This window comes from Carya illinoinensis, chromosome 1, assembly GCF_018687715.1.
Source record: "Carya illinoinensis cultivar Pawnee chromosome 1, C.illinoinensisPawnee_v1, whole genome shotgun sequence".
In the NCBI taxonomy this organism is placed as follows: Eukaryota; Viridiplantae; Streptophyta; class Magnoliopsida; order Fagales; family Juglandaceae; genus Carya; species Carya illinoinensis.
In genome coordinates this window covers 41,977,415-41,992,306 of record NC_056752.1, presented here as the reverse complement: position 1 = coordinate 41,992,306, position 14,892 = coordinate 41,977,415, and the positions used below count along the sequence as shown (strand labels likewise).

Genomic DNA, 14,892 nt, shown 5'->3' with positions numbered 1-14,892 from the left:
CTGCATCTACGTTCATATCAATGTTTTCACAGATATAATGGTTAAACGACTGCGCCACTGTGATATTGTCTCCAATTTTAAACACAGGTTCCAGGCCGGGTATATCCGAAAATCTGGTCCGGTATCCGGTTGAACACCCCTAGCGCCACATCGAGTTGAACTCTGATCATCTTTTTCTCTTTTATTCTTTAATTTATCCCGTGTAATAGGCCAATCTTGTTTTCGAACCCAATAAGCTTTTCTTGTACTTTGATGGCATTCACGACGTTGATTATCATTATTGATTGATGTTTGATCCAAAGCCAATGGCATTGTCCCCTTTCTCGCATAAAATCAAGCATGTGATGAGAAAATACAAATAACGAGAGCATAAGGAAATCACATATACGATCACGCTGAACCAAAAATCTCGAGAAGGCAGCACGCCACTGCCGTCCAGCACCAACATATAGAATATTCCTTGCTTCGTAATTTCGTGCCAAGAGTGAGCACGAATAGGTAATTACACAATTCGTTCGAGAGGGCCACGAAGACCCAACCAAAACAAAACTGGTGGATGCAATTGATTTTGGATAACGTGGCCCAATCCTCCAATACCTAGCATGCATGTCATGGCGATCAAAGTCACTCCCCAAGTTGCTCTGCTCGCTCTCCCTTTTATAGCCCTTCACATTCGACCCTCTTCGTTTAACCAATTTCCAACTTTCTCCTCGACTCTCCTACAAATATGGCGGCGGCGGCCGATGGCCGGATTTCCCTCTCAGCTGCCGGTCGGTTACGCGGGGCGATGGGTTTGGCTGGGAGGAACTGGAGGCTCGTAAAGTTTTGTGACGGAGAAATGATGGGGACGAAGCTGAATGTGACACGACGGCTGCAACAAGCTGGAGCTTGTAGCATAAACAACGTTAAGAAACATGTTTGCATGTCTCTCACAACTAATGTAGCAGCAGCACCAGGCGAGTCCAAGGTGAGCTATCTCAAGAACGAACGCAGGCACGCACGCACTCACAAGATTGCTCATTGCTGTCTAGCACATATATAATACCACAAACAGAGAAAAAAATACCATTTTCCCGTATAGTTGATATATAACTTAATATTCGATTGTGTTGCCATTGTAATGATCTGAATCTAACAGAGCCTACCTGATTTTGCTTTCACAATTTTGAACGTGGCATATAAGAGTTACCTAGTTGGTGCATATATATATAATCTTTGTCAGTCCAGGATTTAGCACAACATTGTTCAAATATCTTCTGTTGATGGTTGGTTTTATGGCAACAACTGGTGTGAATGGCTGAGTATTTCTGCGTTAACGTGTGCCTCCTCTTCTGTTCTACTTTTTGGTTTGGTTGATTAAACGCAGCGTACCCATCATCCACCCCACCATGCAATATTAGATCCTTAACACTGCTTACTTCTGTGAGGATGAAAAGAATAAACAAACAACCAAGCAAACAAGCAAAGAACTTTATGCTCAGAGCACCCTTCTTTACTTGGAAATATTTCTGAAGTTCTTTCCTTTCTCTTAGATATAAATCAGAGTAGAAATGTGTGATCCACGGTTGCAGTCAGGCGGGTCTTTTATCCTCTTAAAATTAGAATCGAATAAGTTAAAAGAATGTGGCATTTTGGAATAGAAATTCTACGATATTATGCGGCCCATCCCAGCATTGCTGTCGAAAAGAAAATATGTTGGGTGAGAAATTCACAGCCAATTTTGGGCTCTATTATTTTCCAAATATCTAAATGAGAGTCTTGGCCCAAGACGGAGACATACATCACTCAGGAATGGGTCGTCTTAATTTGGCGAGCATCCTCGTTTTGTCTACCCTATACTTTTTTAGTTGATAATTTGAGATTCTTTTAGGTTAGGATTGGATATGAAAAATATTTCATTTTATCTTATTTTATCTCATTAAATTATTATAATTTTTTTAAATTTTAAAATAATAATAATATTAAAAAATAATATTTTAATATATTTGATTCAACTTTTAACTTTCATCTTAACTATCTCATTGCTACTCACTATTGACTATCCAAACCTCCCTTACATTATTTGTCCAAAACTCAAAAAACAAAATGACATGTAGAAATCACCATGTTTTAAGATCCATATACAACATATACCGTATCTTTTTCAAATTTGAACATTTAATTTAAATAAATAATTTGAAATAATGTTGTTTAGAAAAAAGTTATTTTATTCTTAATTCGGTGAGTAGAACACGCCATCTACATTATTTAAATGATAAGATTTGATTTATAAAATTTAAATTTTAAAACTTATCTTTAAATCAAATTATGACGTGCTTTACACATGCAACATTTTTGGGACCAGGGACCTCGGTTTCTTCATTCTCGACTATTTGCCACACTCCTAGCATAGTGCGTGTCTCTCACGTGCCACCACAATCTCGTTACTTCATGTTTTTTTTATTTTTCCTTTAAGTTGAAAAGGCGGGTTTATAGTTTTCCAGTATATCAGAGGCGTCCTAGGCCGTATGGCTAATTTTGAAGTTTATCGGAATAAATCTAAGTTTTTCACATCTATTTTTATGTTTATTGTTATTTCCTTTTATTTTGGTAAAATAAAAATGAAGTAATCTTTTGAACATTTTGTCCATAGAGTGTAAGTCTTCTCCTCCTATGAAGGATGAGATTTGAAATCTATGTTTTATGCAGAGTGTTGTCTTTCAAACGGTTTGTCTATAGAGAGATACAACACTTGTTAAGACCATGTCAATAACAAAAAAATTTATGTACTGGAGAGCTCCAAATATAGTAGTTGGCTTGTAATCTGAAAATTTCTCTATATATGTCAGGTTAACGATGTAACTTATTTATCATAAATGAATAAATGAAACATGTTTAGCATTAAAAATAAGGAGTAGAATTTAAATTCATGATGATTAATCCTGCCAACTTGCTAATCACCCACAAAAAATAAAAAAGAAGAGTGATAGCTAAGAATCAGGTTGAAAAATGAACTACTCCTAAGAGACAAATCTTAAATCAACTGTCGGACATTGCAGTTGAGGAACCTAGAGATGGAAAAGCGGGACCCACGGACGGTTGTGGCAATTATACTGGGAGGAGGAGCCGGCACCCGTCTTTTCCCACTCACTAAGCGCCGTGCCAAACCTGCAGTAAGCCCCCTCTCTTCACCAATTTTCATGTTTAATCAGAAGGCTTCAGTTTTTTTTTTTTTTTGGGGGGGGGGGGGGGGGGGGGGGGGGGGGGGGGGGGGGGGGTGTATTTTTTCTTATCATGCATCGTACCAAAACTTTGACAGGTTCCAATTGGAGGAGCATACAGGCTGATTGATGTGCCAATGAGCAACTGCATCAACAGTGGGATCAACAAAGTGTACATTCTCACTCAGTTCAACTCGGCATCGCTCAACAGGCATATTGCCCGCGCTTACAACTTTGGCAGTGGAGTCACCTTCGGAGATGGCTACATCGAGGTACATTTCGTCATGTTATTCCATGCATTAACATGTTTTGTCTACATGCATGGAGTTTAACCTTAAAGAACATTCTACGGATCATGTTGCATCATCCCACGCAAACTAGCCCGTTGAATGTCCGGAACGAACAAGGAAACGCGTCAAAGAGAAAACGGTGGAAGTTTTCTGAAAGAATTACTTGAAAAACGTACTTTTTGTTCGATTCCATGGCAGGTTCTTGCAGCCACTCAAACTCCAGGAGAGGAAGGTAAAAGGTGGTTCCAGGGCACGGCAGATGCTGTACGACAGTTCCACTGGCTTTTTGAGGTAACTGATGTTCACATTTAGTTACTTGGATCAATTGTGAAGACAGACTGTCAATCTACTTAACGAAACAGCCAGTCCAGCTGTGAGCTGTCTTTATTTTTGGTTCAATTAGCGACTCCAGAAACTGGAGAGTGAATCGCGTACTCGACGTGAATAAATTTCTTCGTAATTTCCTTTCTTAGAGCGGAATAGTTTCCTAATCATGGCACCAAGTTTCATCAGTATTCAGTGCATAAAAAATCTGACTCCTGGATTCGCTGAAGTGATTGGGAATTACAGCCCCCGTTCAAAAGTCTCAGACCGCAGGAAACTGATGGATACCTCTAGCCTCTAATTTTCTTGTTTCATGATTGTTCTGATGTGTCGTTTTGCGCCTTAAAACCAGATGTTTGTGTTTTGTTTGTTTTGCCTGATGAGTTTTGATAGTCGCAGCCTTCTGGACTTGGTGTTGAGCGATATAATTCGTTATTCATAAAACAGAATGCAAAGCTGTTGTCAGAGGATACATTGAAACCAATGGAAGGCACAATCACTCAAGTTTCTTATATAACGTCCAGTCATTTAAAATTTAAGCTTTCGGGGTTGGAGTTTCAGTTGAAAACAGGAACAGCATAGAATGAGTGTAAATCTTTCCTTTACTCACGATCTGTGAAGGGAAATTGGGGTGATTCACCACATCAGGGAACCCTTGTCTCCAAACATAGTCCTGCATGAGGTCCACCTTTCCCCTTCACATCCTTCACCCCGTTACCCGTGTAAAACTGCATGTCTGGAGCATTTGTCCACAGCTCCAACATCCTTCCTGAGTTCTTATGCTTCATCACCGCTGCCTGCTTGATCTCGCCACCATCAAGCCCATAGTCAATATCTTAACTGTCAGGCAGCTTCATAATCATGCTGCCGATGGTGCGTGATTTGAGGAAATCATATGCTGTTCCATTCACTCTCACAATTTTTCCAGTGGGAAAACAAGTTGGTTATTAACAGGCGTCATGTGGGAGCCAAATATCTGGATTTTGTGGGACAAAATGTTGCCACCAGTATGGCCACCTGTTCCTCAGCTGTGAATATATAAAAAATGCCGTCATCACAAATATGTTTGATGGCTTCCTTTTCTGTGATGGCCCCATTGATAATGATAGGAGATATCAGAAAACAAAGAATTTCTTGTAAAACCAATTCTACAGGCAATTCCAACCCTGACCATTTAAATATTCCTGCCCTGTCACTTCTTTCCATTTCATGACATCATATGCTTTCCATTCCATAGGATGCAAGGAGCAAGGATATTGAGGATGTGCTGATTCTTTCTGGGGATCACTTGTATAGGATGGACTACATGGACTTCGTTCAAGTAAGGCACTCCATGAAGTTCACTTAAACAGAGCTTTATTTCACTCATTTTCAGTCGATATATTCTTGGACACTTTGATTGATCTCTTCATTTGCAGAATCATCGAAACAGTGGTGCTGATATCACCATCTCTTCTCTACCAATGGATGACAGGTATTTTATATTTGATCAAAGTTTCCCAAGTGGTTCAACTTAGACACCTGTAGCCAACCTAACTAAAATTGGCTTGACTGGTCATTTCCAATTAAAGACTTCATGCTAGTGTAGGTGCCTAAGCAGAGATGTCAAGCAGTTCGGGTTTTTGCATATTTCATTGTTTGAACTTTTAATGTTGATGCCCACAATCACTGAAGTGCGCTTGTTATTTTCCTTTCCCAGTTCATAATAACTGTGCTTGGCCTTTATGATAATTTCCTCGCTTGTTGATAGCCGTGCCTCGGATTTTGGTCTAATGAAGATAGATAACAAAGGAAGGATCCTTTCATTCAGGGAAAAGCCCAAGGGAGAGGACCTGAAGGCAATGGTAAGCCATTTTTATTGTTTCTCCTATTTTTTATATTGTTTCAAGCTTTAGAAAACATTGTTTGCTTAAGATGGCCTTTCCTGAATATTTGAGTCTAGTCGGTAATTGTTGAAATCTGGAAATTGCGCCTTAAGAAATAGAATTATTACGGTAACTTCAATATAAATTTCAGGCAGTAGATACAACGATCTTGGGACTCGCAAAGGAAGAAGCTCAGAAGAAACCTTACATTGCTTCCATGGGAGTCTATGTCTTCAAGAAGGAGATACTTCTGAATCTTTTGAGGTATCAAACACTTGAGAACTATTCATGAATTACTCATGACAGAAATAAGATTAAATGCAGACTCCTTGTGCTAGCTCACATATAAGAATGGAATTGCATTTAATCAAGCAAAATTCTCTCTCTCTCTCTCTCTCTCTCTTCCCCCCCCCCCCCCCCCCCCCCCCCCCCCCCCTCTCTATCCACATAAGAAGTGATCTCAAAGGCAATTATATAAAGATGAGGTGCTCTAATTATTCTTGACTCAGATGGCGATTCCCTACTGCAAATGACTTTGGTTCAGAGATAATCCCTGCATCAGCCAAAGAATTCTTCATAAAGGTCATTTCTGAGTGCTGAAGAATCTGTATTTTCAGACTGTTTGGCATGTGGATAGTCTATCATATACACACTGATGGATAGAACAAATATATGTAGTCATTTATTTGATATTCTCCAGCTCCCGGAGTGTCCAGTCTCCACTTTTATTTATTCCAACAGATTTTTGTTTTTGTTTTTGCAGGCTTATCTTTTCAATGATTATTGGGAAGACATAGGGACCATCAGATCTTTCTTTGAGGCAAATCTTGCCCTCACAGAGCATGTAACTACTATATATCACTCTTATTATACTAGCTTCTAGGGCTTATGTATGCTGCTTAAGGAACGAGGGGGACATAGATCCTGTGATATGCAGACTGAGTGACTGGAATGTATAGTGACTTATCATTTTGAGCTATAACGGATATAGATAACTCGGTATAACATGCAAAAATAGCTATGTCCAATGCAGAATTATGTAGCTCTTGCCATGTTGCTCATATTTTTCATCCTAATTTCAAATAAGAAATATAACATAAATAAGGAAGCAGAGTCCAACACTAACTTACAAACTAGATGTGGTAATCTGAGTAGTGGTAGTACTATCACGACCCTCTTGAACCATTAATCACAAATTTACTAAGATACTTACTCTTTATGACTATTTAAGTGTTAATAGCATGGTAGTCATGATTGACGCTATCTTGTTTCAACAGAAATTCTTCAAGTGTCACACAGTGTCTTTCTTTGTACTTTCAGCCACCTAGATTCAGTTTTTATGATGCAGCAAAGCCAATGTATACATCAAGAAGAAACTTGCCGCCAACAAAAATAGATAATAGCAAGGTAAGTAAATATCTGCCTTGAAGCTTTTAAATTGAGAAAATTACACAACCATTGCTAACAATGTTCAGTTTCTATTTCATCAGCTAAACTTTTAGGCAGTCAGGCATAGAACTAGTCTTTTTATCTTTTGGTTTCTTTCTTTGCTTATTCCCCCTGCGTCTAGTCATTGAAGTATAACACTGCTGCTCATTCTTGTCACAGATAGTTGATTCGATTATATCTCATGGAAGTTTCTTAACTGATTGCTTCATAGAGCACAGTGTTGTTGGTATCAGATCTAGAATAAACGCTAATGTCCACTTAAAGGTAAGTCAGTAACTGCCATCATACATTACTCGATACTTGATGGTATATTTTACTTGAGATTGCAAGATAGAATGGTACAGAAAATTTCGCAGCTAGTGAAAAGGCAATCTTTGAAATTTTTCAAAAGCTCTCTCAACTGTTCCATTGATTGGTAGTTCATGATCTTCTTGATTAAGATACCTAAAAATTACATCAATTTTCCTTGATTTAAACAGATTTCATGCATAAAAACAATTCACATTTCTCTGTTTTGGTAATCCATGCTTCTGCTCTTTGTTTCTGAGATACAATTTTATTATGGCCCAATACATGCAGGATACTGTGATGCTTGGAGCTGACTTCTATGAAACAGAGGCGGAAATGACATCAATTTTAGCAGAGGGAAGAGTTCCAGTTGGGATAGGAGAAAATACAAAAATCAAGTATAAACAGCTTAAATCCCTTGTACAAAAACATGCAAAACATAATAGTAAATTTCTTAGCATTTCTCTTCTTACTTGTCTTTTCTTTTTAATAATGTGCAGAGGCTGCATCATTGACAAAAATGCCAGAATTGGGAGGAATGTTGTTATTGCAAACTCAGAGGTAGGAGAATTTTTACCATTTAAAGTTGGTGATGGTGACTCCCAAATACATGAATTTCCAAATACTCACTTTGTCTAAATCGTAATCAATCTCCAAAGATAATGTATCAAAAGAGTAAAGAATGGTCACCATCCATAATAATGAAAATTAGGATTTCAAATATTTATAGTTGTTACTGAAAAGGTAAATGATAAAGACAGCCTTTGAACTCCGAAACATTTTTTCTCAGCCACAGAAGTAACCACATATATAATATACCAGTAAAGTCTTCAATCAATGAGCTAATGATTTTGTAGCTGTCCACCCTGCACTTAAGTTTCTGTTTATGTGGAATTTCAGGGAATACAAGAGGCTGATAGACCTTCTGAAGGGTTTTACATCCGTGCCGGTGTTACAGTCATACATAGAAACTCGGTAATCCTAGATGGTTCTGTGATATAACAATCTGTCCATCCTCTTAAGCCATTTTTTATTGGTTCGGATAGAAAACAAGAGAGAACAACACTTGTGGGTCATGTTTTCCACCATAACCATCAATGTAATGAAAACAAAGGAGATCAAAGCATGCATATTTGGATGTGTTCAATACTAAACTTTTTATGAAAGAGAGAAGTTTTTATCAGTCTGAGAAAGTTCTAACCTTTGTTTTCTTTTTGGGTGAATCAACCCAACGTCTTAGCTCCGTTTTAAAACAGTCCAAATTCTTTATAAGAAAGAAGAGAAAAAATCTTATTAAGGTATGCTGAAGCTAGATACATGTTTCCTGCTGGGGGAAGAAGGGACTTGGAAATGAAAAATTTGCTACTTAATTGGAAATCCCATAAGACAAGATTTTTGAGGTTTTTCACAAATTTCACTCACTTTCACGTGAATTAGAAGAGTAATGATATATAGAGTTGTGAAGTGTGCAAATATCATACAGTCACTTTGAAAAAGAATAGAATCCACTATTAAAAAATTAACTTTTTTTTTCTGTGAGTCATGTATTTATTTACTTTTTTCGAAGTAATTGCACAATATTTACACACTCACGACTGCCAATATAATTTCTTGAGTTAGAATTGCAAATGAATCAATTTCACGATCCCGGTGATTTTCAATACAATGTTGACACAGAAGGAATTATGTAGATCTTTAAAAGGTAAACTGGTTTTTCATCTTTTTTGTTCTCTTCTAAAAAGATCACTTCAAACAAACAACAGATTAAAAAAATGCAAAAATCAAAAAGTGGCTTGTTGTGGCCAAATTTTAAAACGGGCAAAATTCATAACTCATTTTGTTAATACCCATTTGAAGGTGCGTTATCACAAGATCCTATTAAGGCACCATGTATGCCGTAACATCCCGAGCATCAACAGTTACCCCTTTAACATAGTGAGGTGCAACAACAACCCAAAAAAATGATGTTCTCTGCTCCTACAACAGAAACCAGTGCTTCTCACATCAATTGGTAGCCATATCAAGCATTAGAATGAAATGATTTTGTGAAAGCACAGAGCTTCTGAAGTCAAGTAATTCATTCACTCATCAAGAAATGGCGTCGGTTGTATGAAAATATTGGTTGTCCATAAACGAAATACATTGTAATATACTTCAGCTAGAAGCATCCATTATATTATAGAGTGCAATTTATCCAAAGATTCCCCAATTTGTTCCAGCTGAAAATCTTCATATGCTCTTCCAAACTAAAACCAATTACAGAATTTTATCCTTTGTCTCAAGCCAAGTCAGCTAAATTCACACTGGTGCACCGAACATTTAGAGTATCACTTCCAGCTACTGTAAGTATGTCTCTACATGCATTTTCTTGTTTTTTTTTTTGGGGAGGGAGGGGGGGTTGCTCATTTCTATGAGTGAAGAAAAAAACCCCAAGTCTATAAAATGAGTTCTTCACAGTTAAACAACAATTCATTTTCGTATCTTTTCAAAACAAATCGCTCCTCTGACGATAGAATGCTGGTAACAGTACATTTGTTCTCCGAAAATGGTTTCCTACCTGTTCTTCCAGCTCGATGAAGATAATCTACAGCAGTTCTTGGCAGATCAAAGTTGTATATATGAGTTGTTTCTGGCAGGTCAACTCCCCTAGCCGCTATATCCGTTGCTACTAGGATATAGTTTCCTCGTCTCACTTCCTGTATTAAAAAAAATGGAGTTAACATAACTAGGATTTTGTGTTCTAAAACCTAAGAAAACAATTTTCCTGAAACATTAGTCCATCTTGTGTGCAAACCAATCTCTCACATTCATCCATAGGGGAACTGAACACCACTTACTGAGAGAGAAGCTGCTCGTAAATGGAAATTCGTGTCTTCTTCCAGAAGATGGATGTCTGAGCAACCCACATATGAAGCCTCCAAAAACTCAACTAATAAAGTGGTTGATGGGGTATTTCCAGCCTTCTTCGACTTCTCAGACTGCAAAAGTAGATAAGATATAGATCTCAGTTCACCAGATAAATCATCACATTTATTTCAAAAGAGAGAACTAAATTGATCCTGATTGAGATCTATCTCCAGGGATCCAAATCTAGTTGATGATTACATCCCATACAAACTAATGCAACTATGCTACCAATTCCTAGCTTCAAAGATCTCAACTGCACCTGGTCTTTTTCATTCCTATTGTGGGCTAGAAAGATTAGTACATCTTGGTCAACAAATACAAGGCTTGATTGATTGTGTTGACATGAGTTGATTTAGTCTCTTAGACAATTGGGCAATTTGGGAAAGGGTGGACTCATAGTTGGAATATATTGCAAGATTTATTGATGCAGCATGATGATCTTACATGCTATTCATAAAAGATATATTTGACGCTAACATGACACATTAGTGTCAATATATTACTTTGTGGTTTGGACATTATATCTTCACTAGACCCATGAGATATCTATATGTACCAGGTGATTCAACTCGCAAAAATGGCCAATAATAACCACAACACCTAGTGGATATCTTCATAAAATAATACCTTAGAAAAAACATTGACATACTCATCAACAAAGATAATTTAAAGACTACATCAGTTTTAAGAAATGAATTAATAGAGAAGGATATATTCTGTGGACCTGCTCACCAACGAAGATAATGCTAGACTCAGGTGCATCAGACTGTAGTAAGGAGAGCAAAATCTGATGCTTTCTGTTCTTGCCACAAATCTGTCATGCAACACAGGATTAGCATGTTTCAAATGAGAAGCACAACAGAGTATGACTTGCACTCTAAAAATTTCTTACCACAAATCTATGATATAGGCATGATGGCATGGGCTGAATTGGATTGGCATGGACATGAATCACATCATTCTGTTAATTATACAAAAATCATAATATGCAAGACAAACAGTGGTGGTATCATGTCAAATCCCAATGAAGATAACAGTGTAACCAGAAATCAGCAAACCTTGGTCCACTTTTGCTGTATACAGTCATACAAAAATCGTCTGTGCTGAGGGATGGATGCACTGGCAAAAACAGTCTGACGGTTGTTGAGTGATGAATATGAGGTCAAAAGCTTTCGAAGAGAACTGACTTCTTTTGAAGAATTGAACATGAAATCAACCTAACACAATATTAAACTTGAAATTTCACTGTCTGTAGAAGACTATTTCATAAAACAAAAGCCTGTAGAAAAGGAATAAATAAGATGGCAACAAATAGAACAGTTCAAGTGAAATTAGTCTCGGGAATATATTTGGAACAAAAAATTCCTTTAATGCAAATGCTGTTTTCCCTCGCTGTCTTAAAGTTCCAATAAAGCACATATAAGATAGTCAAATCTGTGCTTTCGTTCCTCTTTGTAAACAAATATCGTCTGAATTCCAGGGACTCGTCTAAACATTTTGTAAGCATAACATTTGTTTACACATCTTTAAGCCATAAAAGAGTAGCTGTCAAACCAAAAAGTAAAATTAAAATTCAACTACCTCATCAATTATCAGTACCCTCATTGACTCAAGCTTTAAGGTTTGCTTCTCCAGCATCTGGCACAAACTTCTTATTGTTGCGACAAGTATTGTAGGGGGCTCTGCCTGAAATTGTTATGCTTTGAAAAATTGTTCAAAAGATATGCATAATCTTCTTCTGGCTACTTAGTACTATCAGTAACTGGTCAATAAGCAAATGCGAAAAGCTAAAAATGTCCATATCAAGTACCGCAATGCCACAAAAATGACAAACAAAACAAAATTGTAACTTGTTTAGGTCAGGACAATACTCTTAATCATATATATTATTGAAAACTATAATATATCCTCGGAAGTACCAGAAAATTCTGCAAAAGAAGAGGCTAATAAAAAATAAACTACAGAGCCTTTCATGAATCTGCATATGAATCCACCTTGCACTGCAACTTATAATTCAACTAGACTCCCCATCCGGCTATTCAGTCCTACTTAAGACCCAGTCAATATACGTCATATTAACTTACAATGCTTCTATTCACCAAGAAGATTTTCCATTAAAATGCGAACACAAATTCCAGCTTTTTTTTTTAGAGCAGAATCCCATAATGCTCAGAGTCAACCGACTCCACAGTCACTCCTCTACACGACTTCTTTTTTTGATTGGTAAACAAAATTTGTTTTTCTTATGATAACTTGTTATACATTCCCCCACCTACTATGGCACCAAAAGAAGCAAATATGTAGTCAAATTGTATCACATAGGGCACTGTGAGAGCAAAATAGGCTCTAGCAAGAGGAAAAACCAAGGGGAAAAAAACAAATAATTGTTTCATTTTTTATTGTTTATTTGTTGAATGTTTTCTCAAACGGGTAGGATTTAACCGATGTTTAAAGTTCATTCAGAATGTTAAGCATGGAACAAAAGTTTCAGCAACAGACATCGGCACCTTATCAACTACTAGCCTTTATTTTACTAACATCAAAGCCATGAAACTTTTATAATGAAAACAGAAATATGCAGCACCTTTAGCCAACTCTTGTGCCTTTTCAACATTCCTCCATCTAAAAGAGCCATGACAGTACAACATTTCTGCTCCAACTCAAGTTCAACATGCTTCGCAGCCAACATCCGAGCAACTTTCGTGACCTTTTATTGAGAGAGAGAGATAACAATATTATTATAGTGAATAGAAAATGAGAAAAATAAAACTTTAAGCGAGAGAGAACTCATGAATGACACTCTTACTTGCATGCCAAGTTCCCGGGTGGGCACTACTATCACTGCTTGCACAGCGGATTTTTGAGTATTTATGACAGAAAAGATCAGCAGCAAGTATGCCAGTGTCTTCCCAGAACCTGTCTAAAGGATCCCAACAAAAAAATATATATACCACATAAAGACTGGTCAGTACACATCGGGACAGACATGAATCATACGAAAATAGTATTAATTATAGTGAAAAAATAAAACGCGAAATCAGTTTCGATGGCGCAGACTTAACCTGCGCATGAAGAATGCAATCACACCCTGAAAACAGAATTGGCAGTGCTTGTAGTTGTACATCTGTTGGTCTAGTATATCCAACCTCCTCAGCCCTTGAATATGAAAGTTTATTTCAGCTTTATTGCATTTCCATTTTCCAGTATCTAACTTGTAATTTTCACGTGTCATAACCATGTAATCAAATGATGAGCTTTATTGATGGTATTGTAATAGAAAGCACTGATTTAAACACAGTGACAGTTAGAATAAGACCTGCGTATTACGTGTTCGGGAACGTGACCTTGGCAGATCTCTCGGAGAGTGGGGGCCTTCTTTCCAGGATTTTCTTCGATGGATATGGAAGAAGAGTTGGGAAGCGCTTGTAAAAGCCTTAGTTTGGATAATGGGTTAGGGAAGAGAACTTGATTTGTGAAGTTAGTGGAGAACGGGATTCTGGGTTTAGGGTTTTGTGATTGGAAGAGAAGTCCAGTAACTGAAAGAGTACCCATTTTGAGTTCCGCTGAAACTGCGAGCGAGAGAGGGCCAAGATATTAGCTTGGAGATGACCATATAGCGGTATGTGAGCGCACTACATGGACTCTCAGCAAGGGACTCGCGTGTAGGGAAGTAACAGCCGCTGGATTGACTTTGGGTTGTACGGAACCGTTGATAATAATCTAGTCCCATCTATGCGTACAAGAGTAGATTTTCTTAGTAGATGATTTTTTTTTTTTTCAAAAATAAATTTCCCTAATAATTATGATCACTTCATTCTAATTAGACGTGACATTATGCATCGTGATTAATATTTTCTGAATTAATAAGTTCAAGAATTGAGGGAGAAATGATACTTATTAAAACATGGATCCAGTTACAATTACAGATAAAATTCATCGAAGGTGACTATCGAATAGGCTAAAGTTTTTTTATTTTTTTTATTTTTTTATACATTTTTTTATATTTTTTAATAAAAAATTCAACAAAATATTTAAAAATATTTTCTTAATTATTAAGTAAAACAAAATTGATAGCAACTTAGGTAGTTTTGTGTGGGAGATAAGCATTACCCTTAATACAATATTATTGAATAAGGGCGCAAGAACCTCTATATTACAATCACATTCTACTCTTATCCTATTGTAATGATATCATTCATCAATAGTTAAATTTCTTATTTAAAGACTAAGGGCCGATTTAATAGTCAATGACAACGCTACAAAAACATAGTGTAATTAAATTAAGGCTCTAAAAAATTGTTCGATAAGTTGAATCGGTAAGAAACTGAATTGATTTTAGTGAACTTTTTGAATCATTCACTGAACAGCTCCAATATTTCGATTTAGGTCAATTTTAATCAATTTTAGATTGTTTGAATAAATATCAACCGATTCAAAGCTGTATTTATTTTTATATTGTTTAGCAACTTAGATTTTTTAATGAAAAATTATATTTATCATTCCTTACACCACACACCAAAAATAGAAAGAAAAAAATAATATGTCATTTTTGTTCTTCTATTTAAATAC

The 14,892-nt window shown here is 36.8% G+C and overlaps 2 protein-coding genes across 6 annotated transcripts; one reads left to right on the top strand and one right to left on the bottom strand.

Annotated features, from left to right (window-relative positions):
* Positions 1-605: 605 nt before the first annotated feature.
* LOC122274776 (glucose-1-phosphate adenylyltransferase large subunit 3, chloroplastic/amyloplastic) lies at positions 606-8,599 on the top strand. Its single transcript, XM_043083810.1, has 15 exons — positions 606-967; positions 3,039-3,152; positions 3,299-3,472; positions 3,689-3,781; positions 5,052-5,135; positions 5,233-5,288; positions 5,565-5,658; positions 5,831-5,943; positions 6,189-6,261; positions 6,443-6,523; positions 7,000-7,086; positions 7,288-7,392; positions 7,708-7,814; positions 7,917-7,977; positions 8,317-8,599. Exons 1-15 carry the CDS (start codon positions 728-730, stop codon positions 8,416-8,418), a joined length of 1,584 nt encoding a protein of 527 aa, XP_042939744.1. The 5' UTR covers positions 606-727; the 3' UTR covers positions 8,419-8,599.
* An 877-nt stretch (positions 8,600-9,476) lies between these two features.
* LOC122274782 (DEAD-box ATP-dependent RNA helicase 58, chloroplastic) lies at positions 9,477-13,931 on the bottom strand. Of its 5 annotated transcripts, none has more exons than XM_043083826.1 (10): positions 13,640-13,931; positions 13,386-13,479; positions 13,130-13,243; positions 12,908-13,030; positions 11,905-12,009; positions 11,382-11,540; positions 11,216-11,248; positions 11,048-11,137; positions 10,254-10,394; positions 9,477-10,112 (listed from the first exon to the last, which is right to left on the bottom strand). In XM_043083826.1, the coding sequence occupies exons 1-10, from the start codon at positions 13,873-13,875 to the stop codon at positions 9,852-9,854; spliced, it is 1,356 nt and encodes a 451-aa protein (XP_042939760.1). In that variant the 5' UTR covers positions 13,876-13,931; the 3' UTR covers positions 9,477-9,851. The 5 variants fall into 5 exon arrangements, with proteins under 5 accessions (XP_042939760.1, XP_042939756.1, XP_042939761.1 ...); XM_043083822.1 differs by having other exon boundaries at positions 11,216-11,284; positions 13,640-13,928; XM_043083827.1 differs by having other exon boundaries at positions 11,216-11,284; positions 13,386-13,530; positions 13,640-13,779.
* Between the last annotated feature and the right edge of the window lie 961 nt (positions 13,932-14,892).